At 48.6% G+C, this 24241-nt stretch overlaps 2 protein-coding genes across 2 annotated transcripts in view; one reads left to right on the plus strand and one right to left on the minus strand.

The window, feature by feature from the left end:
• On the minus strand, positions 1-24204 carry ZYX (zyxin). The gene is given in 12 exon segments (XM_034060061.1): positions 1-1186; positions 1567-1687; positions 1968-2146; positions 2288-2457; positions 2537-2678; positions 3160-3663; positions 3938-4030; positions 5050-5231; positions 8605-8838; positions 8841-8864; positions 24046-24138; positions 24141-24204. Coding segments are annotated over 12 exon segments (1917 nt in total). The 3' UTR covers positions 1-1075.
• Positions 23985-24241, plus strand: part of FAM131B (family with sequence similarity 131 member B) — a 23066-nt gene continuing 22809 nt past the window's right edge. The window contains exon 1 of the mRNA XM_031045220.2: positions 23985-24221. Within this exon, the coding sequence (XP_030901080.1) occupies positions 24194-24221 (28 nt within the window). The 5' untranslated portion in view covers positions 23985-24193. The remainder of the gene's footprint in view (positions 24222-24241) is intronic.

Below are 24241 nucleotides of genomic sequence, written 5' to 3' on the forward strand. Positions count from 1 at the left end.
TGATGGAAAAAACCCTACATTTTATTGAACGCAAACAGTGGTTGGCACAGTGTAGCTATTCAAAAGCTTTGTTCGGTTTCAGAGGTTCTAGTCCAGGAAATGGGGCTCAGTGCAGTAACACTTAGAGCCAGACAGTACATTGCTATTACACCACAGCTTTCACTGACAGCAGGGAAAGAATTCCTACTGGAACAGGGAGACATTCCTTAGTCTGCTGAATCCTCTTCCACACACTGAGACACCTCCCCACCATGTGCTTCCCGTCCTTATGGACGGTCTGTATTTGTAAACATGCTTTCTTTGGACCGCTTTGCTACTCTGGTGTCCAGCCTGCCTGCCCAGTAAACACACTGGGAAGTGACTCATTCTGGGGAGGGAGAAAGACTGGAAAACAACTTTCCAAACTCGGGAATAGAGCAGGATTCCAAACGCTGCCAGTTTAATCTGGCTAAGGGAGAAATCAAAAGTAACGAGACAGCCAGTAAAATCCATTAGAGACAGAAAAGCTATGCTAGGTTAGCTTTTCACAGCAACAGTAACAGGGATTCCCAGTGTGTTCTGCCTTCACACCCTAACCCAGGAGAGCAGGATGGGGTAGGGCAAGACTTCCTCATCATGAAAGGAAGAACAAGAGGGAAAACCAAATGAAGACAGAAGCGGTACCGAGATAGAGGCTTCCACCTTCTAAGGTCAAATGGCCACTCTTGGCTCCATGGCACAGAATGATGCTCAGCCCCTCCCAGCACCTGCCATCAGGTCATTCTTGTCACTTCCACGAGGCAGTGGTGGAGGTCTGGTCTTTCTCCTCCAGTCTTGAGGGAACAGAGGCTGTGCACTCACCATCACAGCCCCAGCCTGGAATACATGGTGGCCAGGATGTGGCAACAGGAGAGGTCCCTGCTTGGTGGGTGTGCAGAGAGAAGTCTAGAGCAGTGAATCCTACGTAAGTAAAGAGCTGTGCTGGCATAGTCTCCATTGGTAGCAATCTGCCTTCTCGGGCAGAGGGATAGGACAATGCAGGGAGGGGAAGAGTATTGAGTGCAGGGATCTGAAGGGAATGCCCACTACAAGCTCCTCAGCGTGCTGTTTTGGCACGAACGGTGTGGCATTTGATGCACAGCACATGCCCATCCAGTGGAAAGCACCCGTTCTCGTCTGCTTCAATGGACAAGGGCTTCCCACAGTCCTAAACAGGGAAAGAAAAGAGGGAGGGAGCTCAATGATGGCCAACGGCAGGATAAATGCATTCAAAGATGTAAGAAATCCCCCAGTGGGTCAGGATAATGGCTCACAGCCCACTGCTCTGTCTCTGCTGGTGGTAATAGGAGATACTATTTTGAGGGAACAGCAAGCCCCTTCTGTGATCCCAACATGTTCCCACAGTATACACAGCTACTGTATTAGAGATGTTAGAGACTGCATAATCCTTCGTCATGGACCTGTGGCCACTGAATGTCTTATCTTCTTCTGAACCTGCTTCAATTCAAAACAAGCTTAGTGTTTAGTCAGGAGAGACAACAAAGAGGTCCAGCTGCTGGCGATGAGCATGGAAGCCACCAACCTTACCTCACATTTGTAGCATTTCATGTGGAAATTCTTCTCCAGTGCCACAACACGCACTGTCTCATCCTTTCCAGGCTCTGGCATGATGGGCTCACTACAGACTGAACAGCGTGGAGCATACTTCCTGCAACACACAGACACATGGAGAGGATCATGGCCCCCGTGGTGACAGTCAATGAACATTTCTAACTACCACACAGCACTGTGAGCAGCAGAGGAGTAATAAATCACAAAGAAGTTTAAGTGGGAAAAGACCTAATTGCTATAAGCTACATTGCTGACTCATTTTTAACTCAATGTCTGTTGATTGCATGGGCAACCCAACCCCATTCTGCAGCAGAATTAAACAGCTGTGAGGGAATCTGCCTTCTTTCAGACAGCACACACACAGACTCTCTCCATACCTGTGGTAGTCATCCACACAGTGAGGCTGGTTGGCCTGATCCACAATAAAAGCAGCCCCTTCAAGGGGGGTATGGCACATCACGCAGGTAAAGCACTGGGGATGGTACGAGTTACCAGTGGCCTTCAGCATCCGGTCTGTGATGGTCTGCTTGCAGACACTGCACTTTTCCAAGGTCCCCTGAGCCCAAAGGAAACAAGACACATTAATCCTGTCCAACACCCCTGGGAGGCTATGCCACAACAGGGGAGGTGGAAGGAGGGAAGGAAAATGAGACAGAGCAAGCACAGCAAGCTCAGCTCCCTCATCCCAGTAACTCACAGCATAGCAGTCCTCGCAGAAGGGCTTCTCATCCACGTTGTAGAACTGCTGCCCCTGCAGCTGCTTCTCACATTTGAAGCAGGTGAAGCATTCCACATGGAAGAGGCAGTCCAGGGCCCTCACAGCTGGCTGGGTTCGTGACAGAGGCTTCCGACAGAAGCCACAGAGCTCTGTCAATGGAAGAAGAAAGGGATCAGGAGAGACAAACACCCCTCACAGCCCTACTGCTGTCCAAGGGAGGGAACGCACCAGAAGTAGCGGCCTCTACTGTGGGTGGATGCTCCATATCCTTCATTAGTTTCTGGGTCAACATCTCCAGCTCTTCTACCTCCTTCATAGTCAGGCAGGAATTCCCCCTAGGTGGATCTGCACTGGAGCCTGTGGATCTATGCTGCAGGGAGAGGAAACATTCAATCCCTGAGGACACATACAGAACCATAGAATAGTTTGGGTTGGAGGGAGCCTTCAAAGCTCCTCTAGTCCACCCCACCTCCAATGAGCAGGAACATCCTCAACTATATTAGGCTGTCCAGAACCACATCCAGCCTGGCCTTGAATGTGCCCAGGGATGGTGCATCCACCAACTCTAGGCAACAACCTGTGTTAGCGTTTTGCCACCCTCATTATAAAAACACTCTGAATCTCCCCTCCTTTAGTTTAAAACCACTCTCTTGTCAGGCTGCAAAAGACCCTGCTATAAAGTTTCCCCCCTTTGCAGGACCCTATCCCTGTCCACACCTGCCTCTAGCTACAGCTCTTTCAGAGGGGTAACAGCCTCCTCTAGCCTGGGACAGACCCTCCCTCCTCATCATCCAACTTCACTCCCAGTGATGCCCACCCAAAAGCACTGATCCCATGGCTCTATCCCCTACCGTGTCTTTTGCAGCAGCAGGTTGCTCTGTTGGACGCGGCTTCTCCTGCACTTGGGGTCTGTCCCTCTGTTGGGCATAGGTGAAATTGGGAGGCTGTGGCCGAGAGGAGGGACCTGAAGGTGAAGGGGCTGTGAACTGAGTCTGAAAGGAGGTAGGATATCTTGCAGAGTTTGATGGAGCCATTGGAACACTGGCACCTGGTTTGGATCCGGACTTAGGAGAGCCAGCAACAGATTTAGGTGGGGTGAATGCAGGGGTAGGCTGAGCAGAAGGGAGAGAGGGTGGTGGAGGGACTGGTGCTGGGGGCTCCTTGCGTTGCTGTGGGGCTGCCCATGGGGTTGGGGTCAAATCTGCCCCAGGGGGTTTGAAAGATAAGGTTCCACTTGGCTTTGGAGTGAACTTGGAAGGAAACGAAGGAGGAGTATCTTTGGATGCAGACGGTACTTCCACATGGGCTTTGGGGGCTGATGGTTTCTCCAGAGAACCTGTGGATCCTGGAGATATCTGTAAAAGGAAGCAACAGAAAGAAACAGGCAGTTGTCAGCAAGGTGGAAGAGAAAATATGCTGTCTATAGCAGTATCAGCAGCTACCCCAGACCCACAATGTTAAGGGTTTCCACACTGTTACACCTTTAGCAGTCATGACAAGCTGCAGTATCTGTGTTTTCTGGTCCTTCACATTCTGCACTATGGTTTATCCAGACATTATTATCTTCACTACCTCTGTTCAGCAAACCAGTCATCACTCCTTCCACTTCCAACATCCTGGAGAGCTCACCCGGGGTCTGAAGGGGTCATTCTTCTCCATGTCATCCAACATTACGGACAGTGACTCAATCTCAAGATCAATGCTGCTCATCTTGCCACGTTCCTACACCACCATCCATGAGGAAAGAGGGAGCAGAGCACGTTACAGGAACAGCCAGATAACCAGGTGTACCCCCTTACAAGAGCAGATTACTGTGCTTTGGACCACGGTAGAGTTGCTCCTTGCTTTGAATGGAGAGCAAGTTGGTGAGGATGAACAGGGCACAGGCTCCAAGGTCTACAAACAGTGGGACAGCCCAAAGAAACTCACAGATTTAGGTGGGAAAAAGGCATCTGGAGGTCTCTTGTCCAACACCCTGCTCACAGCAGGGCTAACTCTATTTAATAAGCTAGATCAGGTTGCTCAGAGCCTCATCCAGGTAACTTCTGAACATCCCCAAGGATGCAGATTCCCCAGCCTCTCCAGGCACTTGTGCCAGTGTTAAGCCACCCTTGGAGTGGAACAGCTTTTTCTTCTGTCCAAAAGGAATTCCCCTTGCCGCAGCTTGTGTCCATTGTCTCTTGTTGCGCCCCAGTAAGAATATGTCTTCTCTCCAGCCCTCCGTTAGGTATAGCAGGCTGCAGTTAGATCCCTGCTTGGCCGCCTCTTCTGCAGGCTGAACAAACCCAGCTCTCTCATCATGAGCTCCAACCCCCAATGACTGCTATGACCCTTCACTGGATGGCATCTACTTCTTTATTCCTCTGAGTAATTACACTGGGGAGCTCAACTGGAAAGTCTTCCAAGATGCAGCCTCACTAGAACCAGAGAGAGGAACCATCGCTGTCCTTGTCGTGCTGACTACACTCTCACAACCGCAGCTCAGCATATGTGGTTGGCCTTTATTGCCACAAGGGTGCATTGCTGGCTCACACTCAACTCGCTGTCCATCAGGAGCACCAGGTCCTTCATCTGCAGAGAGCTGTAGCCTGGCCTGTTGACCCTAACCTATGCTGGTCCATAGGGCGAGAGCATTTTCTGCTTTCCCACATCTCAGAGCTTCCTGCTGCTGAGTTCAGAGAACAGTGAGAAGCTGTCCCAGCTCACAGAGAGAGAACTACACTTCCCGTGACCACACTCACCTGTGGGGCAGGTACATTGCTCACGGGCCCTTCATCAAACATTGGTGGTGGTGGTGGCAAAGGGAAAACCTCTTCTGGGGCTGGTGGAAAAGGCTCTTCGAAGGGGGGTGGAGGTGGGGGAAAAGTACAGTTTGAGAAGTTTGCCTCTTCTCCAGGTGGGGGGGGAGGTGGGAGCGGCAGGTCTGTGGGAAGAACGAGAACAAGAGCAAGTTTGCATCATTTCTTACAGCACAAACCCCAAAAGGGGTCTTAGAATCATAGAACAGTTTGGGTTGGAAAGAACCTTAAGATCATCCAATTCCAACCCCCCTGCCATGGGCAGGGACACCTCACACTAAACCATGGCACCCAAGGCTTTGTCCAACCTGGCCTTGTAACACTGCCAGGGATGGAGCATTCACAGCTTCCCTGGGCAACCCATTCCAGTGCCTCAGCACCCTCACAGTAAAGAAGTTCTTCCTTATATCGAGTCTAAACCTCTGCTGTTTAAGTTTCAACCCATTACCCCTTGTCCTATCACTACAGTCCCTAATGAATAGTCCCTCCCCAGCATCCCTGTAGGCCCCCTTCAGATACTGGAAGGCTGCTATGAGGTCTCCATGCACCCTTCTCTTCTCCAGATTGAACAGCCCCAACTTTCTCAGCCTGTCTTCATACAGGAGGTGCTCCAGTCCCTGATCATCCTTGTGGCCTCCTGGACTTGTTCCGACAGCTCCATGTCCTTTTTTTTATGTTGAGGACACTATAACTGCACACAATACTCCAAGTATTCAAGGGACCCCATCCGGGACAACTGAACTCCACAGGCTGGCTTCCACCTAGTCTAAAGCTATCATAAGAACTTCCCTTGTAATCTACTGTAATTAGTTACTGGGAATAATTATTGCATAATTGGGACACATGTCTTACTATGCACTTTCTCACCCCTCCTCTCATTCTCTGGTCCCCAGCATATGTTTCTCTTGCCAGTACCTGGCTCAGATTGCTAAATACAGAGCAACATTAGGAGGAGTGCCAGTGGATAACCCAGGACCCTGAAGAGGCAGTATTCTCACAGGAAAATAAGCTGGCACCTCACAGCTGGCTAGTAAGAACTATGAGAAACAAGAGGGAGGAAAACAAGGCAAGCTGGACCAACTAAACTATATGCCTATGAGGAATCTTTGAAACTGCTTTATTTTCCTAGGAAATTAAAACATCTTTCATTGTGGAAGCTAAAACATCCCCAATACACATGAGGACATGACAGATTTTGCAGAGCCCTTTTTAAGCAGGCTGAAAAGCACCAGAGTGCCTCAATCTCCTATAGGAAAACCCCACTGCTTCTACCTATGCATATTTGCCAAAAGATGTGGAACACAAAAAAGAGACATTTTCTACTACACCAGATGCAAATGAACAGGAATACTCTTGCCTTCACCATGGATGGGAGAAGTTGCCCTCTTATCATCCAAGCAGCAAAGAACACTGAAGACAAGGGGGCGTAACTTCTACATCCCTTCTTCCATACATACATCCCTCTCCCTTATCTAGCCCAAGCCAGTAGTGGGGTGAAGGATGATGTTTTTCACTCCTGCTACTCCATGGACAACTTTTAACAGCAGTAACTGAACTGTCCCATCTTTATGTCTGGTTCCTGTCAGCAGACTTCATGAGGACTTCTCATATGTAACCTAAGGGAGACAATGCTGCCCTTTCACAAAATGAAATCCAAAATCTTAATTAGCTAGTGGAATGCATAAACTGCACAGTAACAACACCTCTTCCAAACCTTCTGGTGAAACACAACTTCTGCTTGGCCGAGGAAGTAATACTAGGCTGGTACTTTTCCCTTTGAAACTACAGGTTGGGTTCAAGTTCTGTATATGTTTGCCTTTTGAGTTATTAAAATGAGAAAGAATATTGCAGAATCAAAGCCCTGATCTGCTGTCACATTGTTTCAGATGCACTAAAAGCCTGTTTTATGAATTATTCATGCAAACAAAAAAGTTCCCCACAAACTTACTGTACCAGATTTACAGAGTGATCAATACTAAATACAACATGCCTACAGCAATGCTAACTTAGCCATGCTGTCATTTAAGACAAACACTGTGTCATTTAAGACAAACCAATCACTATGGCTTTGTTATACTATTCTTTGTTTGAGGAGTATATAAGAAAGGGACAGGATTGAAAAGATGCACCTGAGAAGGATCAGATCAGATGCATTTCTCTCATGACTGAGTTTTCAACTGTACTTCAGATGTCTTGCTGGCAGCCTTCACCCAATGGTGCCAGCAGCTTAAGCCCAATGCTCCTTTTGCTGATCTTTCTGTTACGTTAGTTTCTCCATAATAAGATTTATAAGGAAGGAAGGAAGTGGAGCAAACACCTAATACTCCAATTGCATTCTGCATTGAAAAATGGTTCATAGCATCCATCTGTCTACTTCTGTACTTCAGATTATGTATTTGTGTCAGTTTGAGACCCTCCCAAAGACATCCCTAATCCACACAACTACAGCAAAACCCCCAATAACGTATGAGGAAGAAGGTCAGAGTTAGCTGGTGCAATTCTAGGAGACAGAAACACCAGCGTGCTGACCCTTGTGACTCATGGCTTCATAACCTGTCTCTTCTGAACACAGAACCTGCCTTCCTACAGATCAGCTGCCAACCTAGGAATCATCAGGGCTGCACACTCTATACCAGATAGTGAAAAGCATCTACAACAGTAGTTAACATCATCTGAACATGCATGTCCCGACTGAGGTGCACCCTGATAAGAGTCTTGATGCACATCATCAAGCATTAGCAAGAGATCCCTAGAGAGCTTTCTGGTAGCCCCATACTGATCAGTTCCAAGTAGGGAGCCACACAACCAGAAACCCTCTGCTTGTCAGAGGACACAAATCCAAGCAACCAACAAAAACACACCACAGCACAGGAAGTAAGAAGGAAGAAGAAGAGAAAGGAAACCATGCTACAAGAAGTGACTCTGCACCGGAAAACACACCCAGCCCAAACCACTGGGCAGAAGTGTAAAACTACAACCGTACAGAGCTGTTTCTGACAGCTTCCACCAGTTTTCCATGCCATTTTTCATTCCTCCCCATCTCCAGCAGCAGCAAAGATGGCAACTGCAGAGCCCATAAAGAAGGATCTCTATAATCAGAGACAACCAGCTTGAGCTTAGATGAATCAACAAGGAGAACAGCATGATTCACCACCATCAGAATGAAGCTGCCTGCAACATACTTGCTCCCAGACATGCTGGCCAGAAACTGACTGCAGTTACACAATTATGCACTCAGGGAATACTATAAAAAACCAATCCATTGCATTCCTCTAGCACCAGTGCAATGCAGGATTGCCATCCAGCTTCCATTCTTAATGCAGCCTCTATGTACTTTGGTGTCCCTTTACAACAGTCTCATCTCATTCTGGAACCTGCCAGCCTCTACAGCAGGAATATCCATCACTTGCAGTCTCTGTTCTCATGTTTAGCCCTGTTCCAAACCTCACATCCCTGGAACTTATAAATGCACTATCTGTCATGCCACCCCTCACCTACCTTCTGGCAGCAGGGGTATGGATGCTGGTGGAATCTCCCCCACCTTCCCCATCTGAGCACGCTGGGCGCCAGCTCCAGGAGGTGGGGGTAGCGGTGGCTCTGATGCATCCCCAGCCTTGAAGGGGTTCACCTTGGGTTTAGGGGCAACCACGGGTGCATACTTCTTTTGGGGATTGTAGAAGAAAGGGGTAGAAATGTTGATGTTGACTGCAGATGTCATGCGGGTCCCGGGGCGCCTGGGGAGGCCATCTTCTCAGCTCCTAGCAGGGAACAAGAGGGAAGAAACCAATATGAAATCAGCCTGGGGCACAGTGGAAATCTATAGAGGGAAACACATGAAACAGAGGGGTACAGAAGTTAAGTCCATCCAGAGGCTGAGGTGCCCAAGCAGAGAGTAAAGCACTTCCAGCATCAGCACAGGAAAAAGGAGGAACAGAAACTGCAGACAGCACGCTTCACCATTGCAACTCTGCATGGCATTAACCGCAAAGGGCTTCCAGCTGCACAGAAACCCAAGCTGTTTGCTGCACGAGAACCCTGCTGCACACAGCATGCTGGAGAGGACAGCAGTGGGCCACCAGAACGTGTGTTACCCACCACACACACACCCTAAGGGGTGCCCCCATACGTGCTCTGCCAGAACTGGAATCAGCATTTCCTCCTCCCCCCCACGTATCCAATAACACCAAAGGCTCCTCTCGATCTCCGCCTGTGACAGCCCCGGTAACCTCCCCCCGTCCGACCCTGGTGCACCCCTCGCATCCTCCATCCCTTACCTCCGGAGCTCTCCATGCTGCAGGCAGCGGGTGAAGGAGCTCCCGTTGTCACCTCCCCGGATCTCGCCCCCCTTTCCCCTCCTTCCTGCCCCTCCAGGAAGCAGTCCTAGGCTGCGGCCGCCGCTCCGCCCGTACCCGGAGGGCTACGAGGGGTATACAGCAGCTCCGCTGCACCGGGGCTCGGCCCTGCGCTGCGCACTGGGGCTGGGCAAGGCCGGCGCTCCGCTTGCAGCAGGCGGGCCATAGGAGCCCTCTGCGCTCACTCCTCCCCATCACCAGGCTGGAACAGGCAGACGACAGGCGGCTGCTTCGGGAACCGCAGGATGACAGCCACATTGCCAGGATTCCCTCAGCCCGGCAATGCAAGCCAGAAACCTTATCCGTGCGAGAAATCTCCACGCAGCCAGATGCTTTGTTGTAAAGCCGGCATGCCTATAGTCCCCCTAACACCCCAGAACAATAGCGCTTCCCCCGGCGCAGCGGCTCTGTGCCAATGTTCAAATCAGTGACCCTCCACACTGCCGGCTTCTCCCACACGGACAATAAAAGCCGCTGGGACAGATAGCCCTGGTGCCACAAACATCACCCATGCCTGCTGATAAGACCCTCCTGCCCCCGTTCTAAGCGCTCCCACGATTCAGTACAAGCACTGCAAGGTCTAGATGTTGCATTTCTCCAGGTCACAAGCTTGTGACAACAGAGACAAACGTTAAGTACATGGTGCTGCACTTTTTGTTCCCTTTGTGCAGAGCTGATGAATTGCACAGGCTTCCACAAACTTTCCTGGGCTTTTCAAGAGGAGGAAGAGGCTGCAACAGTAAGCAGGAGCCAAAAAGCTGTGCTGAGCATCACCCACATGATCCAGCATGGGAAAGGGCCAGGTCTGTCCTCAATCCCTTGTAGGGGTCAATAGACCTGCCCATCAGAAGGAACGGGCCAGCTCCCTCAACTCTGCAGCTGGCCACTGAGCTACAGAAGGTGGTGAAAAGACCTCCAGCCTTTCTTTACAGACTTCAGCCTTATGCCCCATCATTTCACTATGGTGTAATGAACCACCTGGTAGTAGTTCCACCAGAATTATCACCACTTATAAGCAGAACCCCACTCTGACAATGTCCCTTCTGATCATGACCCATACCAAGGTTAGTCAACACAAAACCAGTCCTGGGACATCAGCTGCTTCACAAAAAGAAAGCTGGCTTTGCTGCCAGCAGCTGCTACCTCCCTTAACTCAAAGCAGCCCATTTCCCAGTATGTCATGTTGTATTTCAAGCCATCTCCATCCAGCAGCTGCCCCTGCTCATCCTCACTTGTGTTTATCCATCCACACAACCCAGACCAAACAGGCTGACAGAGGCTGCTGGCCTTGCAGAGACACCCACAGCCTTGGGTACCCAACAGTACTGTACCTTTCAAGCAGGTACAGTACCACCTAAGCCTTACAAGAAACACAGAGCTTATGAGTCCTGTGGCGTTATTTGTAACTGCTATTGGTGAGGGAGTGTTACACCAGCAGACCTCATCCCAAATCCTCACATTTCCCCCTCAGGGGAGAGATTTTTGTTTCCTGCTCTCACAGCATTTAAGATGACTCTAGTGGAGCTATGAAGAAAGATGCCCCCAAAGGACACAGTCAGGATACTTGGTTGCCTCATACACTGCTCCTCTCTAACAGAGAGCAAAGAGAAGTAAGACAAATCCCAGTGACACCTCCTTCAGCAGCAGGGTCACCTCCCATAAGGTCCCATGGTGGGTCTACCACCTCTTGTGCACCCAGACAGCTTTCAGCTCTTCGACCCCAAGACATCACTTCCAAACACTCGGCTACTTTTCCGGGGTAGCGAAAGTGGGAGGAAGCAGAGAGCTCAGTGTTATTTTTTCCCCTCTGTTGGTAGGAAGCATCTCGGCTGCAGTCACACAGGCAGCCCCCATAAAAGCCGGCCCAGCACCGTGGGCTGACACACCGCATGTGTACTTCCCCTATTTGCCAGCTTCCTCCCAACTGAGAGGAGTCAGAAGGAAAACTATAGCAAACAACATAGACTACGCAGTGAACAGATTAAACAGATAAAGGAGCTATGGTTACCTTCATCCTCTCATACAGACTAATTCCAGAAAGTTCTCCCAGCCTGGCCCAAAGTTATAAAGCTTCAAAGAGGGCAAAGTCCTATCAGCTGTGCGAGCTGCAAGGTAGAGCCTTAAAGCAACCGGACTGGGAGGGGGGCATTAAGAGCTACAGAGCTCTCCCACACATCCCAGGCTTGCCTCCTCCCTATGCACGGAGGGGGAAAAAAACCCAAAAGGCCATGCAAACATATTCAAACCGTGGGAAGTTCTGCGACTTCCAAGTACTTGCGCCTTCGCTTTCCTTAGGGCACTCTCATAAAGGCAAAACATCACTAATGGCACAAACTTCACGCACAAAGAGCCCCAGCTCCCTCCCTCTCAAGCCCATCTGGCAAAACCCCACTCCGTAGGTGTCCCGTACGCACACAAAAGAGAGCTCGTCCCGAATAAAACCAAGCAACACCTTCCCCATCCCCCACTGCTGCAGCTATACCGGAGCTGCCTCCATTACACTGGAAGGGAAATCACCAAAGCACACACATCCCCCGAACCCCTCTTCTGTCCATCGACCCTATAGAGACACTTTGTGCACGCCGAGCAAGCCTCCCGGCAGGAAACGCACCCTCCCCCGTACACGGAGGCATCCAAAGCTTACTCAACGCCATCCCCAGCGCTGCAGACAAAAGCTTCTTCGCTAAGGCCACAAAAGGGACTCACCTTTAGGGATGGGGAATACGCAGCACCCTGGACCAGAGCCGACGAGCGTGTGCTGCCCCCCGCCCGGCCGGGGAAGCAGTGGAAGGGGGGAGAGGAGCGGCCGAGCCCCGGCGCTGCCGACAACTCACCAAAAAAGCCTCGCCCAGGCAAAGTTGTTTGACCATAAAAGGAGAGAGGCTGCGCGCAGCTGAGCTCACTCGCTGGGGAATGCGACTGAGGTAAGGGGGGACGGCGCTCACCGCCCGCCGACGGGGCGGCCGTAGCCCCGGGCGCAGAGACCCGGAGAGGAGGTCTCTCCCCCCAGAAGCGTTTGGGGGGTCCCCCCCACTACCAACCCAGCCCCCGATTGCGTTTGCAGCCGCTGAGCTGAGCTGTAGGAGGAAATGAAGCAGCTCTTGGTGAGTCAGGGTCCCGGCTGGCCTCGTCCACGCACGAACCAGCTGCGGGAGCATCTGACTCACGCCGCCCCTCCCCAGCCTTCGAGAAATGAAAGCAAACATCAGATGACTCCGCCGTGCAGAAAAGCGACTTGTTGTACAGGCTGCGAGGCTGAACACTGAACTGCTTGATATAGAACACCAGCCATTTGAATTGCTTTGTTGGATCGATGTGCTGCACACCGGCTGGTTTTTTATCGCAGTGCTGTCTGCCTGCTCCAGCACAACAGGGCTTGTAACTTTCAACTCCTGTTTTTCCTTCCTCTCCTTGCTTCTAAGCTGCACAGGGAGAAGGGATACCAATAAAGACAGAATTCATGTGCTTTACACACCCATTGTACTTTGGAATTTGGCCTTAATGTGAGGTTTAATACCCCTACTGTTGCACATTCCCTGAGGAATTACTGTATTTAGTAATGCTCAGGAAACGTGGGGCTTGTCTGCTCCCAAGACTTGCCTCTCAATCAACAGCATTAGTATCTTTACTGTGACTTACTCACAGGTAAGTAAGCCACAGACCACACCAGTTAGACATCCCCCCCTCCTGTATGCACTACTGCAAGATGGTCACATTAGAGAGCTATGCAAAAAGGCTCACCAAGGCTTAAGAAATCAAATGTAAACAAAGCTTTAATTTTCCAAGCAAGGTCTATACAAAGAGGTAATCTCTCTTAACCAGCTTATGGAATTGGTAAAGCTGGGCCCTCTGTGAGGTTTTTCATTGTTACATACCATGTCACCCATAGCACTGTGTAGCACTGAGCATGTCCTTACATAGCTGCCACCTTGATTTACAGATATGAATTGCTTAGGGATATGTAGCTCTTGTATAGTTACTAAATAATTCTGAAGTTGCTGCTGCTCTTATAGGCATGGCATCATCCCTGTTACCTCCCATGATTAATGCACAGAGTAATTACGTAGGGTAAGAAAGGTATCTCTGTGCTGTGTCTTCTAACACTGTCACTCTTCTAGTGCAGACATCTTCCCTCGTGTTTGGGCAAAGCTATCAATGCAGAGCTAGAAAGACTTCATTGTGGGATCACTGATCGATTTCTGGAGCAGCACAGTGCACCTTACACGATCAGCCTGACCTCGGAGCACCCTGACACTGTTCCCTGACTCCAGAGAAAACAAAGAATGCCTCAGACTGACATTAAAGAAGGGCTGAGAGAACACAGAAACCAGCCTGTGCTCTGATACTTTCTGGTCACAACCCTATAAATCCGGATGCTTGCATGTTTGATGTCTCACCAAGGTGGGGATGCTAAAAGCTCATGAAGGCAGAACGATCTGTGAGAATAAGAAAGGCAGACCCTCTTAGATGTTTTGTATTAACTCCTCAATGTGAGGAAACAGGTAAGAAACAGAGAGGTGTTTAGCAGGTTGGATCTATGACAGCCAGAATTCTCAGACTGGGATACATCAGAATACACATGGGAAAACTCTTAACTTGGTTTAATGCTTGAAATACAGTGGATTTAAAGTTTGTGCTTTAAAGAAAACTTATGCTAGAGACCTTCCTTTATGCAGTCCTTTGCTTGGAAGAGTAGGTGTTTTTCTGCTGCAGACTGGAATTGTTGCCTTGAGATGTACACAGTTGTACTCAATCTCATTAGCTGAAGCAAAATCCTAGTACTGAACAGGCATTTAGCTCTCTAGGTACAGAAATGGATCAGCAGGTATACTCAGCTTGGCATACCAGACCTTGTAAGTTCTGGAATTGGCAGTGGTCCTCTCCATAAATCAGTTTGTGCCATGCCTCAAAAAAGCATTGTGGTATTTTGGAGTATACGTTGTGGTGTGAATGCTGCTCCACACCATGGGTGAAATGACAGAATAAAGCAGAAGGGATGGGATCCAGCGGGACCTTGACACACTTGTGAGGTGGCCAATGCCACCCTCATGAAGTTCAACAAGGCCAGGCTGGATGAAGCCTTGGGTGACATGGTTTAGAGTGAGGTGTCCCTAACGATGGCAGGGGGGTTGGAACTGGGTGATCTTAAGGTCCTTTCCAACCCTAACTCTTCTATGATTCTATGATTTTATCTCAGTGAAAGATAGGTAATATCTAGTGATGCCACATAGAAGTCCCATGTTTTTCCTAAGTGATGCCACATAGAAGTCCCATGTTTTTCCTAACCAAAGAGAAGTTCTGACTTACATCCTTGTTGCATCTCTGATACTTCTTTAGTCATATAAATTCTGTTTAGTCTAACCACATTTTATTGATTAATGCTAAGCTTCTACTCATAAGCTTTCCCTGTACTGTATTAAATCCTGTGTCTGGGCCTACTGGCAGAGTTGGGAATATATAATGGGTCCGCTTTGGTTCCCAGACTAAGAGATGCAGACAAGGTCAGACTCACACTGTCTATGGCAGGGCCATCTGCAGCAAGCTGTCTGCATCCGCATGGACCAGCAGGTGTAATGTACCCTGGTGAGAGCTCTCCTAAGATCTGCTGTGCTCACACAGCACAGCCCTCTCCTGGTGTGTTTCTCACTCCCTTCCTCACGCAGGGTGTTCTTCATGTGGAAAGCTACATCTGGCATAGGTTAACATGTGCTACAGCTGCTGCTCCCACTCTTTATGGATGCTATGTGCAGAGCTGCCCTTACCCTGACCAAATGGCAGCTTCAAGTGTCTCAGTCCCCTCTAAGGATGCGTGTCAACAGCTGGGTGCCAAACACAGCTGCCCTGGGGACAGCAGAGCCTCCAGTCCTCGTGAGCCCAGTCATCCTGCATCTGTGCAGCTGGCACGCAGTCAGGAATACTGTTTGCCAAGGTTATGAGAAGTCTCTGAACAACCAAATACCCAGGACCGATAACTGGTGTCTCTGTGCTGCTTCCCTTCAAAAACCAAGTCTGCTGACAAAGCACACTTCAGAAGTGTCCCTCCCCAAGCAGGGGAGCTGTTCAGCAGCTACACAGAGTCCCTGTGATGTCTGAGAAGTGTCACTATGGGTCTTTAAATCCCACTAGGAAAAGTATTGCACAGTACCCTCATATATGTACCTATTTCAGAAGGTCATTCTAGCCATAAACATACTATTAGATTACCCTAAAACACTAGAATAGGCCATAAACAAACCAACCCCAGAATAAACCCTTGCTATGCAAGGGAAGGAGCTCCATTTCCAGCAGTCCCACATGACAGGAAAGAGGAAATCTATATAGAGGCCTAAATTTGAATGTACATGTGGAATACTGTCTGTATCCATGCCCTCATAAGTTTCAAAAGGAGGCATTCCATAGGGGCTAGACTACACACTGCAAATGAGTCTTTTTGAGGAATGGGACAGAGAAGGGTAAAGGGTATGAGTAAGTACTGAGAGGAATGCTTTGAAGAACCTGGATGAAGTTTTGGACTGGTTCATTGCCTCAGACTTGGTATCACTGCACACAGTTATCAGCCCTTTGGTGCCAACAGCCTAAATTCAACTTAATGAACTAATTTTGACCTTACACTTACAGTGAAGGTTAGAGGGACACTAAACTGTAGACTCTTTCTGACTATTCTCAAGCTCCTGGCTTAGTTTTGAGGCTGGAATGACTCCCTGAATATGATCCCACTTTCCTAAGCACAGCAACTATTGTTTTGAGGGACCAAGAGGCCAGAACTCTTCTCATCTACAATTGTTTCAAGTTTTTCTCCTAGCTGATAGTAAACTGAGGAAGAAGTAGTATAAATATGGAAGTATGATAAACGTTCTCTTACCTACTGCAGATTTAGGGAGATAGAAGGGAAAAGCCAAGGCCCAAATGTGCTTATTAAAGCAGTTGTGAGAACATTTGACCTGTAAAGACTTGAACACAGATGGGCACGGAAAAGTCACCTCCAAATAAGCATTCTGGATCCCACCATATTCCTTATGGAGTGCAGCACAGCAGAGCAGGTAGATGTATTCACATCCCCCAGATACAGCAGCAGGCCTGACAAAAATAGTTTGAGTCAATGCTGATTTGCCAGAGCCTACTCACAGCAGCTGTTTACTCTGTGTTACACAGCAGAGGGTACTTTCTGGAGAGTCTTTAAATATGAGGGCTATTTTTAAGTCAATATTTTGCTTCTGGGTATATTATACTATCAATTTTTCCAAAGACAAGAATTCAGCAGTGAGGACGGAATCAGTAGCTGTTTTAATAATAACTGTTGTCTTTGTTCAGACTGGATTTTAAGGTTTGGGGTATTTTCATATGTTTTTAATAAGATTTAAAGAACTCCAAAACCACATTGCAGAAAAAAAAGCCCCTTATTTTCAAAAGAGTTAGGATGTGCAATTTCTATGAGCCCCTAGCTCTCCATCTCCAGTGTATCAAAGGGAGAGATCGAGGAGATGACAACTGATATTTTGTAAGGCAAAAAAATATTGTGCCTTTTTACATAACACTGTGAATCTAAGAAAGCACATTAACTGCTTGCAGATTGTCTTTACAAATGCAGTCTGAGCAACCCCACTAGCACAGATTCAACTGACATGGAGGAAAAGCCTAATACACACATCACAGTTGTGTCAATGATAGCATCTGTTTTCCTAGTGCACATCATGTACCATTTTTAACCCTCCAAAGCCACCTCCTCAGACCTCCTGTCTTGGCACTACCTGCCTGCTGATGAGGAACCTGCACACTCCCAGTGTGACTGCCACACATTCACCAAGTTCCCTTTCTCTTACATTCCTGGAATATCCTTTCATTTTTCCTTCTTATTTGCCAGCATCTGCTGAGCAGGGAGGGAGTGGGGAAGAGTCGCTTATCTGTGAACTCACTCATCTTCCCATTTCATGTGATGCTGGAAAAAAGCCCCAGGCCATGGCATTAGGAACTGGAGTTTCAGACCTCAGCCCAGGCTACCTCCTGTCTCATTCATTGTGAGCAAGCATTTAATCTGGTTCAGACACAAGGTAAGGATATAGGAGGATGCAGAATAGATTTATGTAAGATCTTTGCCAGAACAGTGTTGCTGAGTGCATGAAGCCTATGACAGATGAAGCAAGCTAGACTGGCTAATTCTTTGATACTGAGCTTTGAGATTATGAAGCAGTTCCAGAGAGCAGTGCTCAAATGGAAGGTGATGCAGGCTCCCATGCAGTAGGTCAGTGTGCTGCAAAGGCATTGGTGAAATTAGAACAGAACAGAGCACACCACCAGAGTTCCAGATGGTAAATGCATTTTCTCTGTCTTCTGTGAAAGTCTAGAAATGGGAACTGTATGAAAGATGAGAACTTAATATATATGGAACTGAATGTGACACTTCTGCATGACTCTGGATAAAAATCAAACATTGACAAAGATGCTGAGAATATTACATTTGCTGAAAAGCTGCAAACCAGCAATGTTGTTCTGAAAAACCCTGAAACTACAAATCCTTAAGAAATTCAAATCTACTTCACAAATATATTGTTTTAAAATGCAACCTGCATCAAAATGAGTGTTTTTCAGGTATGTGGCTAACAGCAAAGTACTTCATTGCTCTGAGTAAAGTTGTCCTTAATTTGGGACACTCTGTCAGTGTTCAGTTTCCAATAGATAATCCCAGGACATGCAAAGTGTGTGACTACTTCAGCAGCATGGGCCAATCTGATAACTGGCTATGCAGGGGAAAAGTGATGTTTTGGTGCTCACCATTACATCTCCTTAGCAATATGGGACAAAATCCCAGGATTTTTCACAAGTACACTCTTAGGGGTGTGGATTGATCAGTTCTAACACTGCACTAAACTAAGATGCTCTCATAAAGTTGAGGAGCACTGGGTGCTGGCAGAACAAGATCACATTTGCTTAGATGTGAGTGTAGGTAAGCATGAGCTTACATCACAACATGCAATGCAAATACATCCTACATCTGTACCTCCACCTATTGTCCTTTGTAATCTTCAGTTGATTCCCACAGCCTCAAATATTTCCCCAGCTTGAAAGGACCCAGCCTTACACTTATGGCAGCTAAGTCACACCACTTTGGGATCTGAACTACATTGGCACTGCTTTTTTTCTTTGAACCTCATAAAAAGCCTTTCTGTTTGTCTTCTGCACCGAATGAGCTCTGAACAAGAAAGAACTGTATGAGTCATTTTGCTATCTCATTTCCATTTTGGTCCACATGAAAATCCTATCAGTAGCTAATACAGCTTGATACAGAATTAACTCTTGTGGCAAGTACTCCATTACTTCTATGAAGCAATAAGAAATCTCTGCCAGAAGCAGCATTTAGTGGGGAATCCATACTGCCAGTGGCAGGAGGCCAGCAGAGAAGCATATTGGAGCAACAGTCCCTGAGGACGATTCCTGCCTCTACAGATCTGATACAGATACTATTTTTGTAAACATCTCCTACTCATGAACTTCACAGGCCTCTGTATTTGTTCCACAGCTGAAGACACATCCTGCAAGCAGCATGTAGGATGTTTCTCCATGTCTTTCTGTGACATTAGTTGGTCAGGACACAGGATTTAAAATGAGGATCTTTAAAAGGATCAGAAAGGGAGGAGATGGTGAATAATCACTTTTTGGAGCCTGTTCATGGGAGGATGGACATGGTTGCCAATGAGACCTCTGGGGGACATGAACTAATGTTGAGGTGAGTGAGGAGGTGGCTGGTCTCTTCTCCCAAGTAACAAGTAATAGGACAAGGGGAAATGGCCTCAAGCTGCACCAGGGGAGGTTTAAACTGTGTATTAGGAACAATTTCTTCATCAAAAGGGCTGTCAACATTGGAACAGGCTGCCCAGGGCAGTGGTGAAGTCACCATCCTGGAAGTGTTCCCAGACTGTGAAGGTGAGGCCCTCAGTGACATGGGTTAGTGGTAGCCTTGGCAGTGCTAGGGTAACGGTTGGACTTGATGTTCTTAAAGGTGTTTTCCAACCTGGCTGATTCTATGAGTCTATGAATAATAGACAGAAGGAAGACGCTCTAAATTATTTGGGGATTGGCAATGTTTACTTTAAAGTGGCAAGATTTATATTGGTAATTCTTTTTCACTTTAACTGATTTAAATGGCAGCTAATGCAGACAACAAGGGCATATTACCTACTGGGATATAATCTGTATCCCTGATAATTAATTGATGAATAAATGTGATGAGCAGCTATGACAGTGACAATAGCTCCGTATTTCATAAGCAGTGTTCTTTAGAAAGAAGCTGCTCCAGTATTTATAAGATCTTTATATAGAGCTATAGGGAACCTCTAGAAAAGTAGGTTTAATAGATTTATCTATGGCTCATAGAGAAGATAAAGAATGCTGAACAGCCATCTCTTAAAAGGCAACCAGTTAACAATTTACTGCATAAGGGTGTCTTCAGGGTTACGATAGAGGTGCCTTAGTGTGGATTTAGAACAAGTTGTGAAAAATCAGAGCTTGTTCTGAAACTGCTTTGTTCTGTGCTGTAACCAGCCCCTCTACTGAGCACAAGGTCACCAGCTTTAGCTTTCCTGGAGGTATGTTTTCCTCCCCTTACCACTGCTGCTCACACCTGTAAGACTGACCACTCTGGGTGGGAGGGACAGGTGGAAGAGGCTCCTAGAGGCATGAATCCGTGCCTGTTTTCAATCCCAAACCAAGGAGCACACACTAAAATGTTGATTATGGCATCTCAGTCAATTCCTCTGATGCATTCATGGCAATGGTACAGGAGTGGTGGAAGAAAAAGGCCAAGGAAGCTTTATGTTGCCTTTCCACCCTCAGCATCCTTGACCTATTTCAGGCAGCCCTGAAGCTCTGCTCTGCAAACAGAAGTTCCTAACAGCTGGGACCTACAGCTCATGACAACTTGAACACAGCCACGCTCTTCCTTCTCTCTTGCCCAGCACACTTCTCACAATAGGGTCTGTCAAGGGGGAGGTCTACAGCTCTACAGTACGCCCATCATACAAATAATGTAGGGGGTTGCAAGTAGCTGCTTCCTAATGTTCCTTCCTTTGTGATACCCAGATATGTAAAGAATCCATTTATGTTTGTCTCTCTAGATACTTAAATGTCTCCATTTCCTGACCCTGATGGAAACTTAGAGCTGAAGATCTTTCAGACCAGCATTTAAAATCAGCCCTTATAAAATGTGTTTCATACACAATTTCCTACCTGAAATTACAGCCTCATTTTTTAAGAAGGCTATTATTTTCTCAGTGCTCAGAGAAAACACTAAGTGCCTGTCAGAAAGAGTATTTCAAAGGAAACAAAACAATTTAGGTTTTGGCATTTACCTCTTGTTCTTTGCAGCATTAGTGGGAAGAACAGTGTTGCTCAGGAACAGCAAGGACAGAAACTGTGGGGGACAGTTAGATTTATACTCTGTTTTAGTTCCCTGTTCAAAGATTCAGTTCTGTCACTTCCCTCCTACATGCTAATTCCCATGAAGTAATAGTCTCATGAAATCATATATTTCTTCAGAGTGTAAAATAGCTGCTGTTTGCTTATGCTACTGTATGGTAATTGTTTTGTAGCCACATTTAATTAGGAAAGGTTCTAGGTATTGATTGCTTATTGATGATGAGCTCCTTTTTGTATGGAAACTACAGTACAGAAGAGCCAAGCAACTGTGTCAAAGCTCATAGATGATAGTCTAACCAAGTCTTCTCAACTTCTACTAAGAATTAAACTTACTTTAAATATGGACATTTGTGTATACAAGAGCCATAATCAATAAATATATGAGAACCAAAAGATGAAGAGTCTATCCTTTGACTATGTTAAAAATAGCAGACAAAGCATGCCAAGACAGGTAGTGTGTCCAGCAGACAAGTGATATTGATTCCAAATAAGAGAGAGCTTATGGCATCAGAACATGCAAGACAGCCATGAGGCAGTCCAATAGTTCTGTGGAGTCAATAAATGGACACTTGAGTATAATCCTCCTCCTTTCCAGTTCTCTTTCTCTGCTGTGCATACCTGACACTTGCCTTGCAGCAGTTCAGGTGCTTGCCAGATCCCTATGTAAACCACCACCTCACTAAAGCAGCAGCAGACTAACCCATCAAGCTGCTTTTCAGACAGGGCAAGTGCCAGGACTTGCTCAATTGCCTGTGGAATCACACCCTGAGGCTGAAGTCAGAGCAGACTGATATAGATGGCATTGTTCCTTAATGAAAGCCAAACTGCACTTGCTAGGACCCAGCATATGACTTTGAGCTTGAGACAAAGTGATAGACAAGCAAAAGCATCGCACAGGGGCAATAAAAACGAGTCAATATGACTTACCTGAAGCCTTCACTGCGAAAGAAGCCAGAGCAGAGATCACTCACAGTGCAGAAAGGAGGTTCACAGAGGAACAGATTTAAACCAGGTGGGTGGGTGAGGAGGAGAAGGGGATTAATGTGAAATAGAATTCATCTGAGCAGAGGAGCAGCTGTGTCAGTAACACATCTCAGGCTACAGGGAGGTGCAAATGCTGTTTGGTGAACTAAGGACAGCTGTCCTGATCTATCAGTCTACAAGAGACTACAGGTGATAACAGTAGCTGGGCAGTCACTAACCTACAACAGGTTTATCAGAAACAGGCTTTGCATCTTAATATAGCACTCCTCCATTCCAATTTGCTTTTGTTTCCCCTTTCCTTGCATTTAACCCTGGAAGTCAATATGGGCCTGCTTTTCAGAGATTCTGAAACACCTCAGGGTAGCAAAGCTCCATCAGACCCATGGTTTCCAAGCATTTATACAACTTAGGTTTCAACAGTGCAGATAACATTGGGGAAAATAATATAACCACATATCTTCAGGCATTCCTATCATTTTTTCTGTCCTTCCTACCATGAATTGTAGTTTGTGAACTGACTTTGTGTGAGCACACTTCCTGCTCATTGTTCCATGTGAATAGTATCTTCTTTCCCTAGGCTGATTGTAAATTGTGAATGGGAAAACGAATGAGCGTACCTGTTCCCCATTACTGCTGTTTATCAGGGCTGTTCTACTGTTGTGACTTGGCAATGAAGATGCTCTGAAGGCTGGAGCACCTCTCCTATGGAGACAGGCTGAGGTGGGCTTGTTCAGCCTGGAGAAGAGAAGGCTCTGGGGAGATCTTAGAGCAGCTCCCAGTGCCTAAAGGGGCTACAAGAAACCTGGAGAGGGATTTTACAAGGGCCTGCAGGGACAGGACAAGGGGAATGGCTTTAAACTGACAGAAGGGAGATTGAGATGAGATCTTAGGCAGAAGCTCTTCCCTGTGAGGGTGCTGAAGTGCTGGCACAGGGTGCCCAGAGAAGCTGTGGCTGCCCCATCCCTGGCAGTGCTCAAGGCTGGGTTGGAAGGGGCTTGGAGCAACCTGCTCCAGTGGAAGGTGTCCCTGCCCATGGCAGCAGGTTGGAAATGGATGAGCTTTAAGGTCCCTTCCAACCCAAACCGGTTTATGATTGATTCTATGACTTCTCAGCGACACAGATCAAAAGGATGAGAACAAAATGGCTCATTTGGGATCAGCAAAATTCAATTTGCTGTTACTAGAGATTGGTGGAAGGAAGCTGGTGAGATCAGAGAGGCTTTTGGAGGGAAGCACAAAAGGACGGGGAAAAACCATGAGCATTTCAGAGATGGAAGGTGAAAGAAGCAGACTGTGGAGAGTCTGCAGTGGTGGGGAGGTGGGCCAGGAGGATGCTGCCTGTTGCAGCTGCTGTCAGGTACGGGAAATGTGGCCTGTGAAGGGAACAGAACCCAACAGCATCTTCTCCATCCCTGCTCAGCCCCATGTTACCGGGGAGGATATGGGGAAGGCCTCCCCGATCTCCCTTCCACAGCGCTGAGCCTGCTCCTTCCACCGGCCTCACATCTCGCCCCCTGCGTCCGGAGCCCCGCACTGAGCCCCGGGGGGGGGGGGCTCCGGAACGGACACTGCTCCCCCCGGCAGCGACAGCGGCGGAGCGCACCGGGCCCGCCCCCGGGAGGCGGCCGCTAGGGGGCTGCCGGTAATCGAGTCGGGCCGGCAAGTGTAGTTACCGGGGAACCGCCGCCCCCCGGGGCCCCTCCCGTCTCCTTCCGGGGCCGCTCCGCTCCCCCCATCCCTACCTGCTCACCCCCCATCCCCGGCCTGTGCCACCGCTCACCTGTGCCCGCCCCACACCGCAATCCCGGCGGGCGGGAGGAGCCCGCCCCGTCCCGCCCCATGCGGGCGGACCCTCTCCTCCGCCCTGCCGTGGGTCCGGGCCCGAGACCCCCGGCCGGGCCCGGTCCGGTCCGGCCCTGCCTCTCCGGGCCGCGGATACCGGCAGCCAATCGGAGCGGCGCTGCCGGCCGGAGCTGTTTACCCCAATCTCTGCCCGCCTCCCCGTCGGGGAGCCGCCGAGGGGGGAGCGGGCGGCGGGGGGCACGGCGGAGGCAGGGACGCGGCCGCGGAGGGGGAGCCGCAAGGGGAGCGCAACCAAGCGCGAAGGGGCGGGGGGTAGATGGTAGATGACAGCCTGGCCCGGGGGCTCCCAGCCCGTCCCGGTCTCCCCGGCGGGGGCACCCGGCGCTCGTACCTGACCATGACCCCGCTCCGGTCCCGGCTGGGCCACCCCGGCGCTGCCCGCTGAAGGGACCGGCTCCTTTCGGACCTCCCCCACTCCTTTTCTCCTCCGCCTCCTCGCTGCTGAGGCTGCCGCCTCCTCCCGGAGCCCTGCCGGAGTGATGGGCTGCATCGGATCCCGCACTGTGGGTAAGGCGTTGGCAGGGACG

The sequence above is a fragment of the Melopsittacus undulatus genome, chromosome 2, assembly GCF_012275295.1.
Source record: "Melopsittacus undulatus isolate bMelUnd1 chromosome 2, bMelUnd1.mat.Z, whole genome shotgun sequence".
NCBI classification, from domain to species: Eukaryota; Metazoa; Chordata; class Aves; order Psittaciformes; family Psittaculidae; genus Melopsittacus; species Melopsittacus undulatus.